Source organism: Macaca fascicularis, chromosome 16 (genome assembly GCF_037993035.2).
Source record: "Macaca fascicularis isolate 582-1 chromosome 16, T2T-MFA8v1.1".
Classification (NCBI taxonomy): Eukaryota; Metazoa; Chordata; class Mammalia; order Primates; family Cercopithecidae; genus Macaca; species Macaca fascicularis.
This window is the reverse complement of record NC_088390.1, coordinates 86789200-86803872: the sequence shown is the minus strand read 5'-3', so window position 1 is coordinate 86803872 and position 14673 is coordinate 86789200. Positions and strand designations below refer to the sequence as shown.

At 46.4% G+C, this 14673-nt stretch overlaps 1 protein-coding gene across 12 annotated transcripts in view; it reads right to left on the bottom strand.

Moving 5' to 3' along the window:
- Positions 1 to 14673, bottom strand: part of RNF213 (ring finger protein 213) — a 133555-nt gene that overhangs the window by 14076 nt on the left and 104806 nt on the right. For 10 of the 12 annotated variants that reach the window (XR_012426302.1, XM_045375697.3, XM_074020803.1 and 7 more), the window contains 14 exons: positions 13648 to 13748; positions 13353 to 13535; positions 11824 to 11993; positions 11628 to 11727; positions 9520 to 9631; positions 8757 to 8970; positions 8326 to 8516; positions 6964 to 7086; positions 5627 to 5737; positions 4958 to 5200; positions 4538 to 4619; positions 3718 to 3752; positions 1786 to 1880; positions 545 to 701 (listed from right to left, as the gene is read on the bottom strand). Coding sequence is in view for 10 of the 12 variants with exons in the window: in XM_045375697.3 (XP_045231632.2) it covers positions 545 to 701; positions 1786 to 1880; positions 3718 to 3752; positions 4538 to 4619; positions 4958 to 5200; positions 5627 to 5737; positions 6964 to 7086; positions 8326 to 8516; positions 8757 to 8970; positions 9520 to 9631; positions 11628 to 11727; positions 11824 to 11993; positions 13353 to 13535; positions 13648 to 13748 (1917 nt within the window). In the remaining 2 variants the exon portion in view is untranslated. Of the gene's footprint in view, positions 1 to 544; positions 702 to 1785; positions 1881 to 3717; positions 3753 to 4537; positions 4620 to 4957; positions 5201 to 5626; positions 5738 to 6963; positions 7271 to 8325; positions 8517 to 8756; positions 8971 to 9519; positions 9632 to 11627; positions 11728 to 11823; positions 11994 to 13352; positions 13536 to 13647; positions 13749 to 14673 lie in introns of those variants that run through there. The other 2 variants (XM_045375703.3, XR_012426303.1) reach the window with 2 other exon arrangements.

The following is a 14673-nucleotide window of genomic DNA, read 5'->3' as shown; positions in this document are numbered from 1 at the left end:
TTTGTAGAGAAGATGGTGAGCCTGTAGAGGCCATGGGGAGTGGAGCACCAGCACAGAGGCGGAAGGCGGTTTCTAAGATGAAAACTGTGGAGTGATCCACACGTGATTCGAACAGGTGAAAGGAAGGCTAGCAAGCGGAGCAGCTGCTGGCTTTTCTGTTATTACAGTGAGATAAAGAATCTTCAGATTGTACTGTTGGCCATCTTGGTTATGCAGTGTGTTCTTTCTTCCCTAGAGCTACAATGAAGACACAGGTAAAATAATGAAGATGTCAGCCTCTCTACTCCCAGATGTGGACCAAAGACACAGAGCGTTAATTTGACATGGATTGTATATAATCTGGGGAGTAGTTCCCCCATATACCATCATGTGCCACAGGGGGAAACATGGAGATGTGTAACCTGGATATTTCTTTGTAGACTAATGAGCTTCAGAATGCATAGATGGCAGCTAGGACTTGAGACAAAAGGACTCCCCGGGAAGAAGCGAAAGCTGGTTCTTCGTAGAGTAACTCAGCACATCATTTGGCAGCACCGGGTTATACCTGGGAACTCTGGGAAGCTCCCAGAAGCAGAGCCAAGTGAGTGAGTAGCCGGATAAGGATGAAGACCACTGGGGGCAGCCCTCGGTCACACGTCACCACGTCTCTCTGCTGCGGGTCACCTAGCACGTGGCCGGTCTGCGTTCTGTCTGTGCTGTTGCTGGAAAGAATGAGAGAACACAGGCTGAGGCTGGCCACTTTGGCAGGCTGCACATTCTCAGCACTCGGAGTGAGGCTCACAGCTGAGAAGAGAGTTATGTCAGAAGCACTTGCTGTTCCACTAAGCCTGGACCATGATCCTAACAGTCTCTCTCACGACAGACTTGCCTGTCCGGCGGACCAGACCCCACCGCGTTCTCAGCACCAAGTGGCTGCGCTTGTGTGGTATTGATGCTGATCCCCAGGCAGGGTGTTAGGATGCAGGCCTGGACCAGTCTTTTCCACTGAAGCCTTTGTCGGGAGAGGAGTGGTTGGGCTAAGAACAGCTAGAGTGTGGGAGGACAGTCGGCATCCTATGGGTGTCCATATTGTTCTCATTTCCCCAAAGGAAAAACTAGGATCCAAAGTCCAGCAGACAGGAGATGCAGTGTGGCAGATACTTTCAATGGCAAAACTATTAGAGGTTGGAGGACACTGTGATAGTTTCTTAAGCTGTGACTGCAGGGAACAGTCAGAATGTGAAGCCCCCATGCAGGTCCCACTCACTCTCTGAAAGGAGCAGTTAGAACCACACTCATCCCAGCATGGGATTGTGGGGTCGGATTTGTATCTGGATTCTGAAGTCTGGTATTTCATAAGGACTATGTCTCCTTCATTTTTCTCAAAGTAAAAAATGGAGGAAGCTAAGATTGCTAGCAAGTGAGATGGCATCTGCTGAGACAGACGGATGCCCAGGTTTTGGTCCTGCAGACATAGATGTCCCCATGAGTTAGATCATCTGTTTATGTCATGCATATTTCTACAGAGGCTACACCCAAGGCCCAAAAGGAAGACATCTGTATTCATATTAACAGGTATGAAAGTGTAGCCTGCTTTGCGTTTCAGGGCCCAGGGAGCCAACAACAGATCAGAGGCCTCCCTGCTGTGTGACTGCTGGGACTTTGGCATTGCTATTCAGTATGACACAGGTCCACGTGTACTGGAGTAATTAGTACTATCTTGAGTATCACTTTATCAGCTGGAATAAAAACAGCCCAACACCCCAAGGTTTGAGTACTTAGGAAATACAATCCTGACCCACATACCTGACCAGGTTAAAGCCGTCCTGAGGTCTGTGATTAATGCCTCCAATCGGCGCATGGCAGTCAATGCAGGTGCTCTGTTCCATCGGCTTGCCACACTACGGTGAAGACAGAGGGCACTCGGAACCACTTCTGGAACAGTACCATTTTATACACAAGCGCCATCATGCAAATGAACACCTCCTTATCACTGGCGAACGTGAGCACCCTTGGATTGTCTGTTCCGGTGTGTGCTTGTTTCGGGTGGGTGGAGAGCCCATGGGGACAGGGTAGGTCCTCACTAATGTTGCACATGGGCAAATTGGAACTGTTTTGTTTTGTTTTGTTTTGTTTTTTAAATAAGTGGGACAATTTAAGCTTTATTCCCAGAGTGATACTTTATAGACAAATATATAAAATTCAACCTTCCTTTCTCATATTCAGCACTTTTTCTATTCCTCCATCTATCACACTAGCCTGTAGCACTTCATGATCTAATACCAAGAATACTAGAATAGCTTCCAAACTGACTTCCTTATATCCATTTGGACTTTTTCATATATTTATTTTTATGAGACAGAGCCTTGCTCTGTCCTCCAGGCTGGAGTGCAGTGGCACCATCACGGCTCACTACAGCCTTGACCTCCTCAGGCTCAAGCAATCCCCCCTACCTTAGCCTCCCAAGTAGCAAGGACCACATGCATGCATGCATGCATGCACCACCATGCCCTGCTGATGCTTTGTGTTTTTTGTAGAGACAGGGTTCCAACGTGTTGCCCAGGCCGGTCTCAAACTCCTGGGCTCTAGCAATCCACCTGCCTCAGCCTCCCGAAGTGCTGGGATTACAGGTGTGACCTACCACACCTGGCTTGGACTTTTTTATTTAAAAAAGTCCAATCATATAATCTACTTCCAAAGGCTCATTTTTCAAAATCAGATATTGTGCTACTGTATACTGAGAGTCACAGCTGATAACACACCAAACCAGTCACAGAATTTCAGAGCTGGGATCATTCTTGGATAGAATCTATTTCAGTCTCATTTCTTGGACAAGGAAGTGATTGAAGCTCAGAAAAGTGTATGTATCAGTTTTTCTCCCTCTGTGTCTCTTATATATGTTATTTAAATGACATGTATCAGGCTGGGCACAGTGGCTCATAATCCCAAAACTTTGGGGGGCCGAGACAGGAGGATCACTTGAGCCCAGGAGTTCAATGTTGATTGTGAGCAATGATCATGTCACTGCACTCCCGCCTGGGCAAGAGGGCCAGACACTGTCTCAACCAACCAACTAAACAGCACAAATAACTACCACGTATCAGCTCAACCCACCAGCCTCTTGCTCTGCAAGTACAGATACCATGTATGGAGGGCTCTGGGCTAGATGCTTGGGAATCCAGAGAGGAAACATCAACAGTTCTTCCCCATGGCGCACAGTCTACACGAGGCTTTTTCCTTTGGCATCTGGACCACACCTCCTCTGAGGGCTAATAATGCAGCCTGTGGTCCAGGCAACACCTTGCCATTCTATCAAGAAAAGGCTCACTGAGCCCATGCTGCAGTGGCTAGAAAGAATGGCTAGCAGCAGTTCCCAACCAGTAGCAATTTTCTTTCTCAGGGGACCTTTGTCAATATCTGGTTTTAGCTGTCACACTGGGAGGAGGGGGTGCTCCTGGCATCCAGGGACTCAAGGTCAGGCATACTGCCAGACAGCCTGCAGTGCACAGGACAGCTGGCACCACAGAGCCATGTCCACAGTGCTGAGGCTGAGAAGCCCAGGACTAGAAACCCTTAGCGCCATTGATGTTGCCCTGCTCAGAGCACCCTGGGCAGTCCTCGGTGAGCCCGTGCTCTCCTGGAAGGCCAAGAGCCTCACTCTCCTCCCCCATGATCCCCTTCCTCCAACCCAGGAGTGCACGCCACCCCTCCAACCCTATCTTAAATACCGAGACTCACCTCTCCCACGGAGCAAGGATGGCCGTTGGGACAAGCTGTGAAGAGAACAGGACACACATTGGCTGATGAGGTTTCACCGAATGACCCACATTGAAAAGGGAAAGCTAACTCTACTCTCTGGCCCTGACCAAAATATGAGAATGAGTGTCCAGAGCACCCCACACTAATTTGTTAAATTATATGACACCTGCCTGAAGCTTAATAAATGTATGTTGTCAGTGAAAAATGTCTGAGTCTAATTTTATGAAGTAAAAAGCAATTAGAATATAGGCCACACCAGCAGTACTTTTGGAGGCGAGGTGGACAGGATTCTAGACCTTTCTATTCTCTGTGGTTTTTTTTTGTCATGAGCATATTTTATAACAACTTTAAAAACTAGTTTTAAAATATTTACTGAGGCAACAGCAAAATTTACATGTCATGGGTTATATGAGTCAGTCTCCCAGTTCTATATTTCATATATTTCAGAAGAGCTATCTTTGTGTCAAAAACTTTGTTTTGTGATGGGCCTTTGAATGTGTCTCTGATGTGGTTCCCAGTCCTCCCTACTCCCAAAATGGCCTATTCCAGAAAACAAAAGTGCATCACAGAGCGCCTTTTGCACACAACAAAGAAATGAAATGGTTTGGATCATCTAGCCAGCAGAGTGCCAGCTCCTTCAAGCCATTCATCTTCTGCAGATGCCACGGGTAGAATGCAGGTGGTTTTGAACCCTGAGTCACAAACCACATGGACCCCAAGTCGAACCCACTGCTTCATAGCATCTGGACACCCTTTGAAGCTGAGAGGAGTGCGGGGTCATCCAGACCCCAACACTTACTGTACCAGTGGACTCCCTCCAGACCCTTCCACCTCCGAGCTTGAGCCAGCAAGTCTTCAGGCATGGTTGGAAGAAAAGCATGCTGAAAAACAAGACAACAGAGAGAGCGCTAGATAAGTGAGCTTGTCGCCTGGGTGCTGCTGCTCAGCAGGAGGCCTGGAGGAAGAAAGGGAACTCTGCTTTCCTTCTACTGGGCTTCTGAAGCGATCTGTGAAGAAAACAGAACAGCTCCCTGTGAAATAACAAAGGGCAAGGCAAGTCTGTCACTATCTTGTGTGCTCAAGAATCAAGTGACACAAAGGCAGAGAAGTGAGGAGATAAAGATGCTCAAGGGTTCCCATGGCTGCAGCTCGGTCTCTATAGGGACAAGCTCTAGGGGGTGTTCCAGTGAAGGCTGATGGAATTGTGGCCTACTCTTACCGCCATGTTGGCTGGGGAGAAGGCCAGATTCTTTAGGGGTTCCAAGACTTTATTCTGTCCACACAGAAGGATGGCTGCAGCATGAATGGCCATTTCTGTCACTGTTCCCTGAAGGTGGTTGTCACTGGGGCCCGCCCTCAACAATGGCAGAGAATTGTCCACGAGCGATGTTGCAAAATGGCTGATCTCAGGAGGTGAAAGGATCTTGCATTCGCCAATGAATTTGCTCACAGCTTCACATTGCTGACAGGAAAAAAAACTTAACATTAAGATATATCAAAGAATATTGTGTGAACTGCTCTTAGGCATACACTGACACCAGATATACATCAAATATCGAGGTAAATATGGAGAAATCACCACCATTTGAGGGGGAGATTGCAGAGAAGAGAATTGTGCATATACAAACACAGCATCCACATATGTAAGCATTAATTTTGACATTCTATTTTGTTTTACATTATCTTTTGTTCTTGGCTTTAGTTTTCATTATAATTCTACAAGCTTTGGGTTAAACAGAAAATAGTTCCTCCACATAACAAGGTTGAAAGTCTCTATCCTAGATAAAAAAAAATTATGGCATGATTTGTGTTGATAAGTTTCATTCTATTGAATAAAGTCCCTCCAAACACTGAGACTTTGAACACAGCCCTGCAGGCGGTTACTCACCTCTGGCGTGGGGTGGAGGCTTGCATTGTGGGATCTATACAAAATAGCCACCTCTCTAAACAGTGTTAACAGGAAGTAGGCTGACTGCTGGCTTTGGGGGGTCTTGCAGGCCTGCAAAATCAAGGGTATCAAGTGAGAATTTAAAAGCTCAACAGATTTCTTTTTTTTTTGAGATGGAGTCTTGCTCTGTCACCCAGGCTGGAGTGCAGTGGCACGATCCCAGCTCACTGCAACCTCTGCCTCTCGGGTTCAAGCGATTCTCCTAACTCAGTCTCCCGAGTAGCTGGGACTACAGGCGCCCACCACCATGCCCAGCGAATTTTTTTTTCTTTTCTTTTAGTAGAGATGGGGTTTCACCATGTTTGCCAGGCTGGTCTGAAACTCCTGATCTTGTGATCTGCTCGCCTTGGCTTCCCAAAGTGCTGGGATTATAGGATTGAGACCCGCCCCCACCGCCCCAGCCCGCCAGATCTACCTAAGGGCCAGAGGCCCGCGAAGTTTGCCTGTGAAAAGAAAAGTGTCTCAGCCCTCAACCCACTCCTTGGGGAAGGCGCCTTTTCAACCCACCCACCGGGTAAGGAGCCTGTTCAACCCACCCCTTGGGGAAGGAGCCTTTTCCAGGCCTGGACACCTGGGGTCATGCCCCACATAGGCCATCTTCTGGCGAGCAACTTTTGGGCTACAAAGTTCCTGAAATACTCTCAGATTAAACTCAATGCATATTTAGCAGCCAGCTTAATGACAGAAGCAACGGAATCACCATCTGTTCTTCTGACTCCTTCACTGGTCTTAGAAACTTCTCCTGAGCAGAAAGAGGATTTTCTATTTCCTCTTTTCCTGGCACAGGGACTCAAAAAGGAAGCAAGACCAGACCAATTTAAAGGTTAGATTCTAAAAACATCTTTATATTTTTTAACTTCCCACACTACACCAACATATGTATTTTTATTAAACACACAAGCATATCTGAACTATGAATACATATAGATGTGAATTTGCTATTAATAGTTGTGTCAGCATCTTTGTTTTCCAGCAGGGTCTCAAAGGAAGTAATGGACATAAATCAAAAGATGCTGCTGATGGCCTTGGCAGATCAGCAAGACACAGCAAATCTGTCAACCCAGCTCAGCTGCCGTAGCTGTCCTGTTCCAGCCACTGGTTCACACACATCGGACAGGTGCACCCTGGAGGCCGTGGGCACGTGACTTCCAATACAGTGTCACATGATGGGCCACGTCAGTGGTCCACCACCCTGCATCATTTGACATAAACCAGGGAACACGCAGGCCCCAAGGGATGCCACCTGGTATCAGAGAGAAGCCACGGGCCCACCCTACCTTCAGAGCAGTCTCAATGCCCAGCGGCTTGCACTCGAGGACAGCTTTGGCCACAGCATCACGGAGAGCCTTGTATTCATCGCCGTACACCAGGTACCTATCCATCTGGCCTGGGTGGTCCTTCTGCAGCCCCAGGAATATAGGGGTTAGTTGGGGGTGAACGATGGGAGGAATGTTTTGCAAAGAACCGTATTAATGGGTGCAGGAACCTGGTGATCGATCATTCGAGGTTTAAAGGCAGCCGAGCTGGGATTCCCCGACCTGGCCTGAGGCAGGAGTCTGGTGCCGTCTTCACAGGGAGCTTCCTCTGCAGTAGAGGAAGAGGCGCGAGTGCAGGGAACGCCTGCCGATGGCAGTGCTACCTGGGGAGGTGCTTGCTTCTTCCATTCATGGCATCGCACCACACACCTGAGGCCGGGTGGCTCAAGTCATGTCAACTCTAAACCCCAGGTGGTCAAACAATGCCAGGGTTCTTAGTACCATTTTTGTATCCCCAGGACAATAAGAATTTGTTAATTTCTGGGCATCTGGAAAGGACCACTGAGAGGCTTTGAAGCCTTTTTTTGTTTTTGTTTTTTTGGGACAGAGCCTCACTCTGTCGCCCAGGATGGAGTACAGTGGTGCAGTCTCAGCTCACTGCAACCTCTGCCTCCCAGATTCGAGCAATTATCCTGCCTCAGCCTCCCAAGTAGCTGGGATTACAAGCACCCACCACCACATCCAGCTAATTTTTTTTTTTTTAAGTAGAGACGAAGTTTCACCATGTTGGCCAGGCTGGTCTTGACGAACTCCTGACCTCAAGTGATCTGCCCACCTCGGCCTCCCAGAGTGCTGGAATTTCAGGTGTGAGCCACTGCGCCCAGCCTAGCCTTGAAGCCTCTTATGTGATTATATTCCTAGTTCTTGCTCTTGCCTGTCTCTTGCCTGCCAGAGGTAAAAAGGTCACACCTTGCAAGCTGAACTACATTTAAGTTCACCTTAAATGTAGCTGAACTGTTGTGGCCTTTTGTGCCACAAAATGTTCTACTTTCCTTGAAATTCAATGAGAAGTGATGCCTAAGAAGCTCTGAGGTGAGTGCCCTTACCTTGGCCCTACAGCAGGTGGTGTAACATGATCATAAGCTGGGGCAAATCAGCTAAAGCACAGACACAAAGGACTAGACAGACAAGCGCAGGTTTCTTTCCTGGCTCTGGGGATGCCGAGGGCAGGCGGAACGCAGAAGCAGTGGCACCATCCCTGCGTGTGAGGGTGGTGTGTGGGGGTGTGTTGGTGGGTGGTGTGAGGGTGGGGTGGTGTGTGGGTTTGGGGTGTATGGGGCTCTGGGGGTGCATGTTTGTGGGCTGCCGGGCCCCACTTCTCACCTGCTGCTCAATGACTTGCTTGGGGAACACCCACTGGCACGGATGGCCGGGCTTGGAGAGGCCCTGCACGAACTCCATCCCGCGCTGGCTGCTGAGCTTCCGCACCAGGTACACCCGGTGCCAGTCGTTTTCCACCCGGGTGCAGAAGTGCTTGACTTGCTGCAGGTAGCACTGCTTCTCCTCGGCCATCCCTGAGAGGCCAACGAGAAAGTGGGTGAGCAGCTGGTGACTTAGGGCATTTATTGTAGGACACAAGGCCAACCAGAGGGCACAGGACCTACCCACAGGCATTCACAGAAACACATCCAGAGGAGAGGGGACGTGGAAAAGCCCAGTCATAGTCTATTCTAAGAACTAGTTTCCCATACTTCCTGAATTTCTAAATGACGGAGTCTTTAAACCCAAAGTAAAGCAAGGCAGAGAAGGCTTGCCTGGGTCTCCCTCAGGCTGCGAGAGGAAATCTGAAGCTCTGTCCAGGCAGAGGCGGATCCGGGCCACCTCTTGCAGGTATTCAACTGAGGCCTCGTTGGCCGGCTCTCGGCCACGTCTTACTGGAGAATACGTGTTAAGGAAACGACCTTCCTCTCTTAGGTGGTTCAGTTCATCATTTCTGGAGCAAGCACTGGTCTTCTCACGTATTGAATCCTTAGGGACAAGCAACAAGAAAGAAAAGGATATTATTCTTTCAACATGGATGCCCCAAGCTTCTACAGTTGCCAGTGTGACTGTGGAAAATGAAGGAAAGAAGGATAAAGAATGTTGTTGTAGGTTTCAGTGTAAATTTCTTGACTCACGGAAACCTAATATCCCTTTGTATTTTAAGGGCAAGAAGGAGGGGAAAAGTGAGGGGAAAAATTTTCCTCACAGGAAAATAATTATATAATCTAATTTATGTACATTGTGAAAATTTTGGATATAAAAATATGAAGATAAAAAAAATCCACAATGTCCCCACTCAGTGATAACCACTGTTAACTTTGGTGGTATATTCTCCTAGACTTCTGTTTTGTATGTATATGCACATAAATGCCAATATATACATTGCTGAAGGCAGAAGCAGTGTCTTGGAAACCTTTCTTCTTTTCTGCAAGGAACAGAGCATTTGTTAATTATACTGACTAAAATTATATTCTGTAAATTTTAAACCATGTGGTTCAGTTTCCAAAAGAAATTCAGGGAAGAGAGTTCGCTTACCTCCAGGCAGTTGATGAAGAGCATGTACAGTTCAGTTTTATCTTCAATTATGAATGCTTTCTTTTTTAACAGGGTCAAGTAATCCTGAATATAATCTTTTACATCATCGAAGCTGCAGAAAGAGAAATATTATTCCTGGCTTTCTCAGATCTGGAGACACACCGTACTAAAAAAAGAGCATCTATCTATCACTCATCTGTCCTGTGTGTGTGTATAAACATACATACATATATGTAGTTTCTAAGATTTTATGGAAAACCTTTTAGCATAATACTGGAGGAGTATAAAACTCACATTTTAGACCAGCTGTCCTCAAACTTTGGTTTCAGGACCCTTTTGTAGTCTTAAAAATTGAGAACCTCAAAGAGCTTTTATGTGAGTTATATTATCAATATGTATGATAGGAATTATGAGACATTAAAAACAAAAGGTTTCAAAAATATACATTCATTTAAAATAACAGAAAAGCTGTTACATGTTAAGTAACATTTAACATATTTTCCAAAACATGAATCAGTGAGAAGAGTGGCTTGGTCTTCCATTCCTGCACTGGCCCTGAGGCCTGGCTCCTGGAAGTCAGCGGCCTGCCTGCCCTGCTTCTGCTCCCCGTCGCTGCGCCATATCGGAGAATAATATGAGGAAAATCTGTCCTCATACACTCGGAATAGTGAGGAACATTTTAATAGTTTTTGCAGATCATTGTGGATATTATTCCTTAATGCTGTGCCAACAGTGATAAATGGTCATGTCTAAAGGTTAATTGCAATGTGGAGCCTAAAACTGTATCAATGCATTTTTCAGTCAATTACGTTAAAATCAAAAAGTCTGCCCATACTTTAAATAGAATTTTTTCTTTTTTGACCCACAGATTTCGTGACATCAAGCATTGGTCATTTGGAAAATACTGGTTCACTGGGCTGTGCAAGTCTTGTAAAGGTTGACACATTTTTATTCTGCGTTTAAAAAAAAAATCCATATTCATTAATATCACCACAAATTGCCCCAAAATATCTTTAAGTATTCGAAAGCTCGCAGGCTCATAGTGAAGAATATAAGCTTTTCAGAATTTCAATTTCAGCTTAAGAGCTTGAATGTTATCATCACCAACCAACATTGTCAGTTGTTTGGCTGAGGCCGGCTCGCTTTGCTGATTTCCAGGAGAGGCCGACCCAGCCCTGGACACCTGCATTGTGTGCATCCTTCCTCCCGGCACGAGTGGCGCTCCGTGAACACGGCAGCCGGCTGATAACTCAGGGCTTGTCATGAGTGATTTTCTGCGAGGCAACTGTCTACTGCAGTGCGTAGTGGGAGTGTTTTCTGTGCGCTTCCCATTTCCACAAAACATTAAGAAATCAAATCCTCAAGAGTCAAGATTTAGTAAAACGAATGAAACTGGCATGAAGAAGAAAGCCACGTGTGCATGGCGGTGAAGAGAACAATGTCTACAGCTGCTGCGTGTTCACGTGAGGGGCCAGCAGTTTCACCCACCACCGCTTTTGTAACATCATAAGCATCAACATGTGTTTTAAAAAGGGCAAATTTATCTTATAATCTAATTTTTAAAATAGTTTTAACCTCAGAGACCCACCTCACACCCAAGGGTCCATACCAACACTTTGAGAACTGCAATATTAGATCAATACAAGTACCACAGGTGATACTATTCTTGGATGTCAACATCCTTTCACAAGGAAATAGAGCCCATGGTCAGGGGAATAGAAACTTAGAAGACATCTAGGACATTCAGGGTGAGCAGGATTCTAAGCTACCATCCGAAAAATCAGAAAGCTGGACCACTGTGGAACCAGGCTCAGCCCACAGATTCTGCCCTCTTGAGTTGTGTCCTTCACACCACCGTGGTCCCTTCACGGCACTGTTGGCTTCTTGCTAGATGTGTGCTTGTGGGAATACTAAACTCATGTGCCTACATGTGACAATGTCAGAATACACAGCCAGTACAAGTAACCAGGTCGTGTCTCACCGAAAAAGCTCCCCAAGATCATGTACTACCTACTAGTCACGACGAGAAGACTTGGTAACAAAGAGAACGCCACAATGAAGAGAAAAAGGCAGGGCTTTCTAGAAGCAAGTCTCCATGTTGTTCTTACCTGTACTTCAAAAGCAGTTTCAGTATCACTGAGCGGATGACAGGAGTCTTATCCACAACATCATTGAATGGAGAGAGAGATTTTGTGTGTTCACGGCGTCCTTAAACCAGAAAGAGAAAGGCAGCTCACTGCATGAGACATGCAGAAGTGAGATGAAGAAGTGAGCTGCTAGGTTTACAGGAAGAAAGCAACCTACTCTGGGGAGCGTCTCTTAAGAGCTCCTTTTGGACGAAGAGGAGAGAGAGCAGGCTCTCAATCACTTCCTTCTCAGGCGGAGCGTTGTCCTTGAAGCACATGGTGGACACCAGGTCTACGAAGAAGCTGTTGCACATCTGCCGGAAGCGGGCATGCTTTTCAATGACTTCCCTTAGAACACGAGAAAGAGAAGATAGGTGGATGGTGTTTCCCAAATGCCTCCTTACAGAAGGACTTGAGATTTCACAGCATTTCACTTTTTTTTTTTTTTTTTTTTGAGATGGAGTTTCACTCGTTGCCCAGGCTGGAGTGCAGTGGCGTGATCTCGGCTCACTGCAACCTCCACCTCCCAGGTTCAAGTGATTCTCCTGCCTTAGCCTCTCAAGTAGCTGGGATCACAGGCACGCACCACCACACCTGATTAATTTTGTATTTTTAGTAGAGATGGGTTTCACCATGTTGGCCAGGCTGGTTTTGAACTCTTGACCTCAGGTGATCCACATGCCTCGGCCTCCCAGAGTGTTGAGATTACAGGCGTGAGCCACCACACCTGGCCAGCATTTCACTTTTAAATTGAAAGATTCAAGTCACTCCTCTCACCCGTTAGAGCTAGTCTTCAACATTTCAACAGATGATATTTAGATGCATCCCTTTCTAGAAACACTTTGATCATTTGGACCAGCCAACAGTACCCTTCAATATTGCAAAGTATGTCAACCCATCCACTGGGCTTGCCTGGTGCTCCACTTTTAGGAGGCCTGAGAAGGGAGGGAAGGGGAAGGAAAGAAAACCAACCACTCACAGAGCAGGGCTGAGGCCTGCTGAGTCCAGAGAGGTAGAGCTGCTTTTAACCACCTCCAAAAAGCTAGACAAGGAGTGGGTTGGTTCTCAGGTCAGTAACTGTGAATGATACTGATGCATTAAGACCAGTGGTGTCGGCCAGGTGTGGTGGCTCATGCCTGTAATCCCAGCACTTTGGGAGGCCAAGGCGGGTGGATCACCTGAGGTCAGGAGTTCGAGACCAGCCTGGCCAACATGGTGAAACCCCGTCTCTACTAAAAATACAAAAATTAGCTGGGCATGGTGGTGCATGCCTGTAATCCCAGCTACTTGGGAGGCTGAGGCAGGAGAATTGCCTGAACCTAGGAGGTAAAGGTAGCAGTGAGCTGAGATCATGCCACTGCACTCCAGCCTGGGCAAGAGAGTGAGACTCTTTATCTCCAAAAAAAAAAAAAGTGGCATCTAAATTCCTTGGGCCTCTGGTGGGGACCTTTGTTATGACTTTCTGGCTTAGTTCCTCTGTATTTGCTGTTTCTCAAATCTATATGTATATCTCTTGGGGAAGAATAATCTTGAGATACTAAATATTTATGAAAGTACATAACAGTGGCATCTCTTTCGATAGTTCTCTGAGGTCAGGTTTTCTACCAAATGAAGGTTAATAGAGTTCATATTTCTGAATATTGTGTTTGCCAAAAAAGGAAAATAAAAAAAAAAAAGGATGCTTTCTTGAAAGAAGGGGTGTTTTACCTGTGCCTTTGGGAAACAGTTGGAGAGAAATTGTCTGGCAAGTCAGTTAAACAGTAGGGGCACATCATCTGCCCTGGGGCAAACCAGGCCCTGAGGCAGCGCAGGCAGTACACGTGGTCACAGGGCAGACAGACAGGGTCCTGTGCATCTCCCAGGCAGATGGGGCACGGCTGGACCCCAAACCTAGAATCCAAGAAGGGCAGTCAGTTCTGAAGCAGAGAAACCGGCCAGAAGAAGTGAAAACCACGAAAGGTTCAGAATTCTCGCCTTCACAGATCCAAACCTAAGGTCTCACCTGCTGAGGGTCTTGCTGGCTCTCTCCTTGCATTCACAGAGGGTGCTCATCACGGCCTCAAAAGGCCTGTGCATCTTGACGTCGGAGTTCTCTCGAAGACACTGAAGAAAGGCGGTGACAGGAGTCATTAGCAGTGGGGAGGGCTGAGGGCAGCCAGGGGCCGGGTCAGGCAACAGAGGGAACACCACATTCTGAGTCAGGGCTGTGACGCATGCCACATGCGTGTGAGGTGCGAGGCCTTTGTGATTCTGTGTTTAGCACTTGAACTCTGAATGCCCTTTTTGTGATTATGCTGCTTGTCAGGGAACTACATTCTCAAGTTACGATTTTCCCTCTTCTTTTTCTTTTAAGGTCTCCTTCCCTCCCACTATTAAGAGATTTCATACTCTAAGTAATAATAATGACCATCTGTATACCCCCCACCAAGCTTTAAGAAATCTCAGCATTTTCTGAATATTTGCTTTAGATCATTTTGTAAACATTTTTAATTTTTTAAAATTTTCTTTCAGCCTCCCAAGCTGCTGGGATAATTTTTTTTTTTTAGAGAAACAAAACATTATACATAATTACAATTTCACATCCCTCCCTCCCTCTCCAGAGGTATCTACATTTCTAGATTTCTACTGTTAGGATAACTGTAAGCATGTCTTAACATGGGGTTGAATGTTATTTTGAATGTTTTAAAACTTGGTGTCAGTGATACCACACTGTATTGAGGCTTCTGAAACTCATTCTCTTCATGATACCTTAGGTCCAGATCACTCCTGTACCCAAGGATGAAGATACCAGTTACCCATCTGCTGGTTAATGGGCATTTAGATTTTTTCCAATTCCTGACAGTCCTGTATTCAACATTCTTGCATATGTCTGAGAGCGAATAAGTTTCTCTAGGATATAGTTGGAAGTGGAAACACTGTTTTTTAGGCAACATACATCTTCAAAGGCAATATACATCATCACTGTACAAGACAGTTTAATGGCTGTGCTTACGGAATTTGATGGGCAGGCATGATGTTGGTATAGACA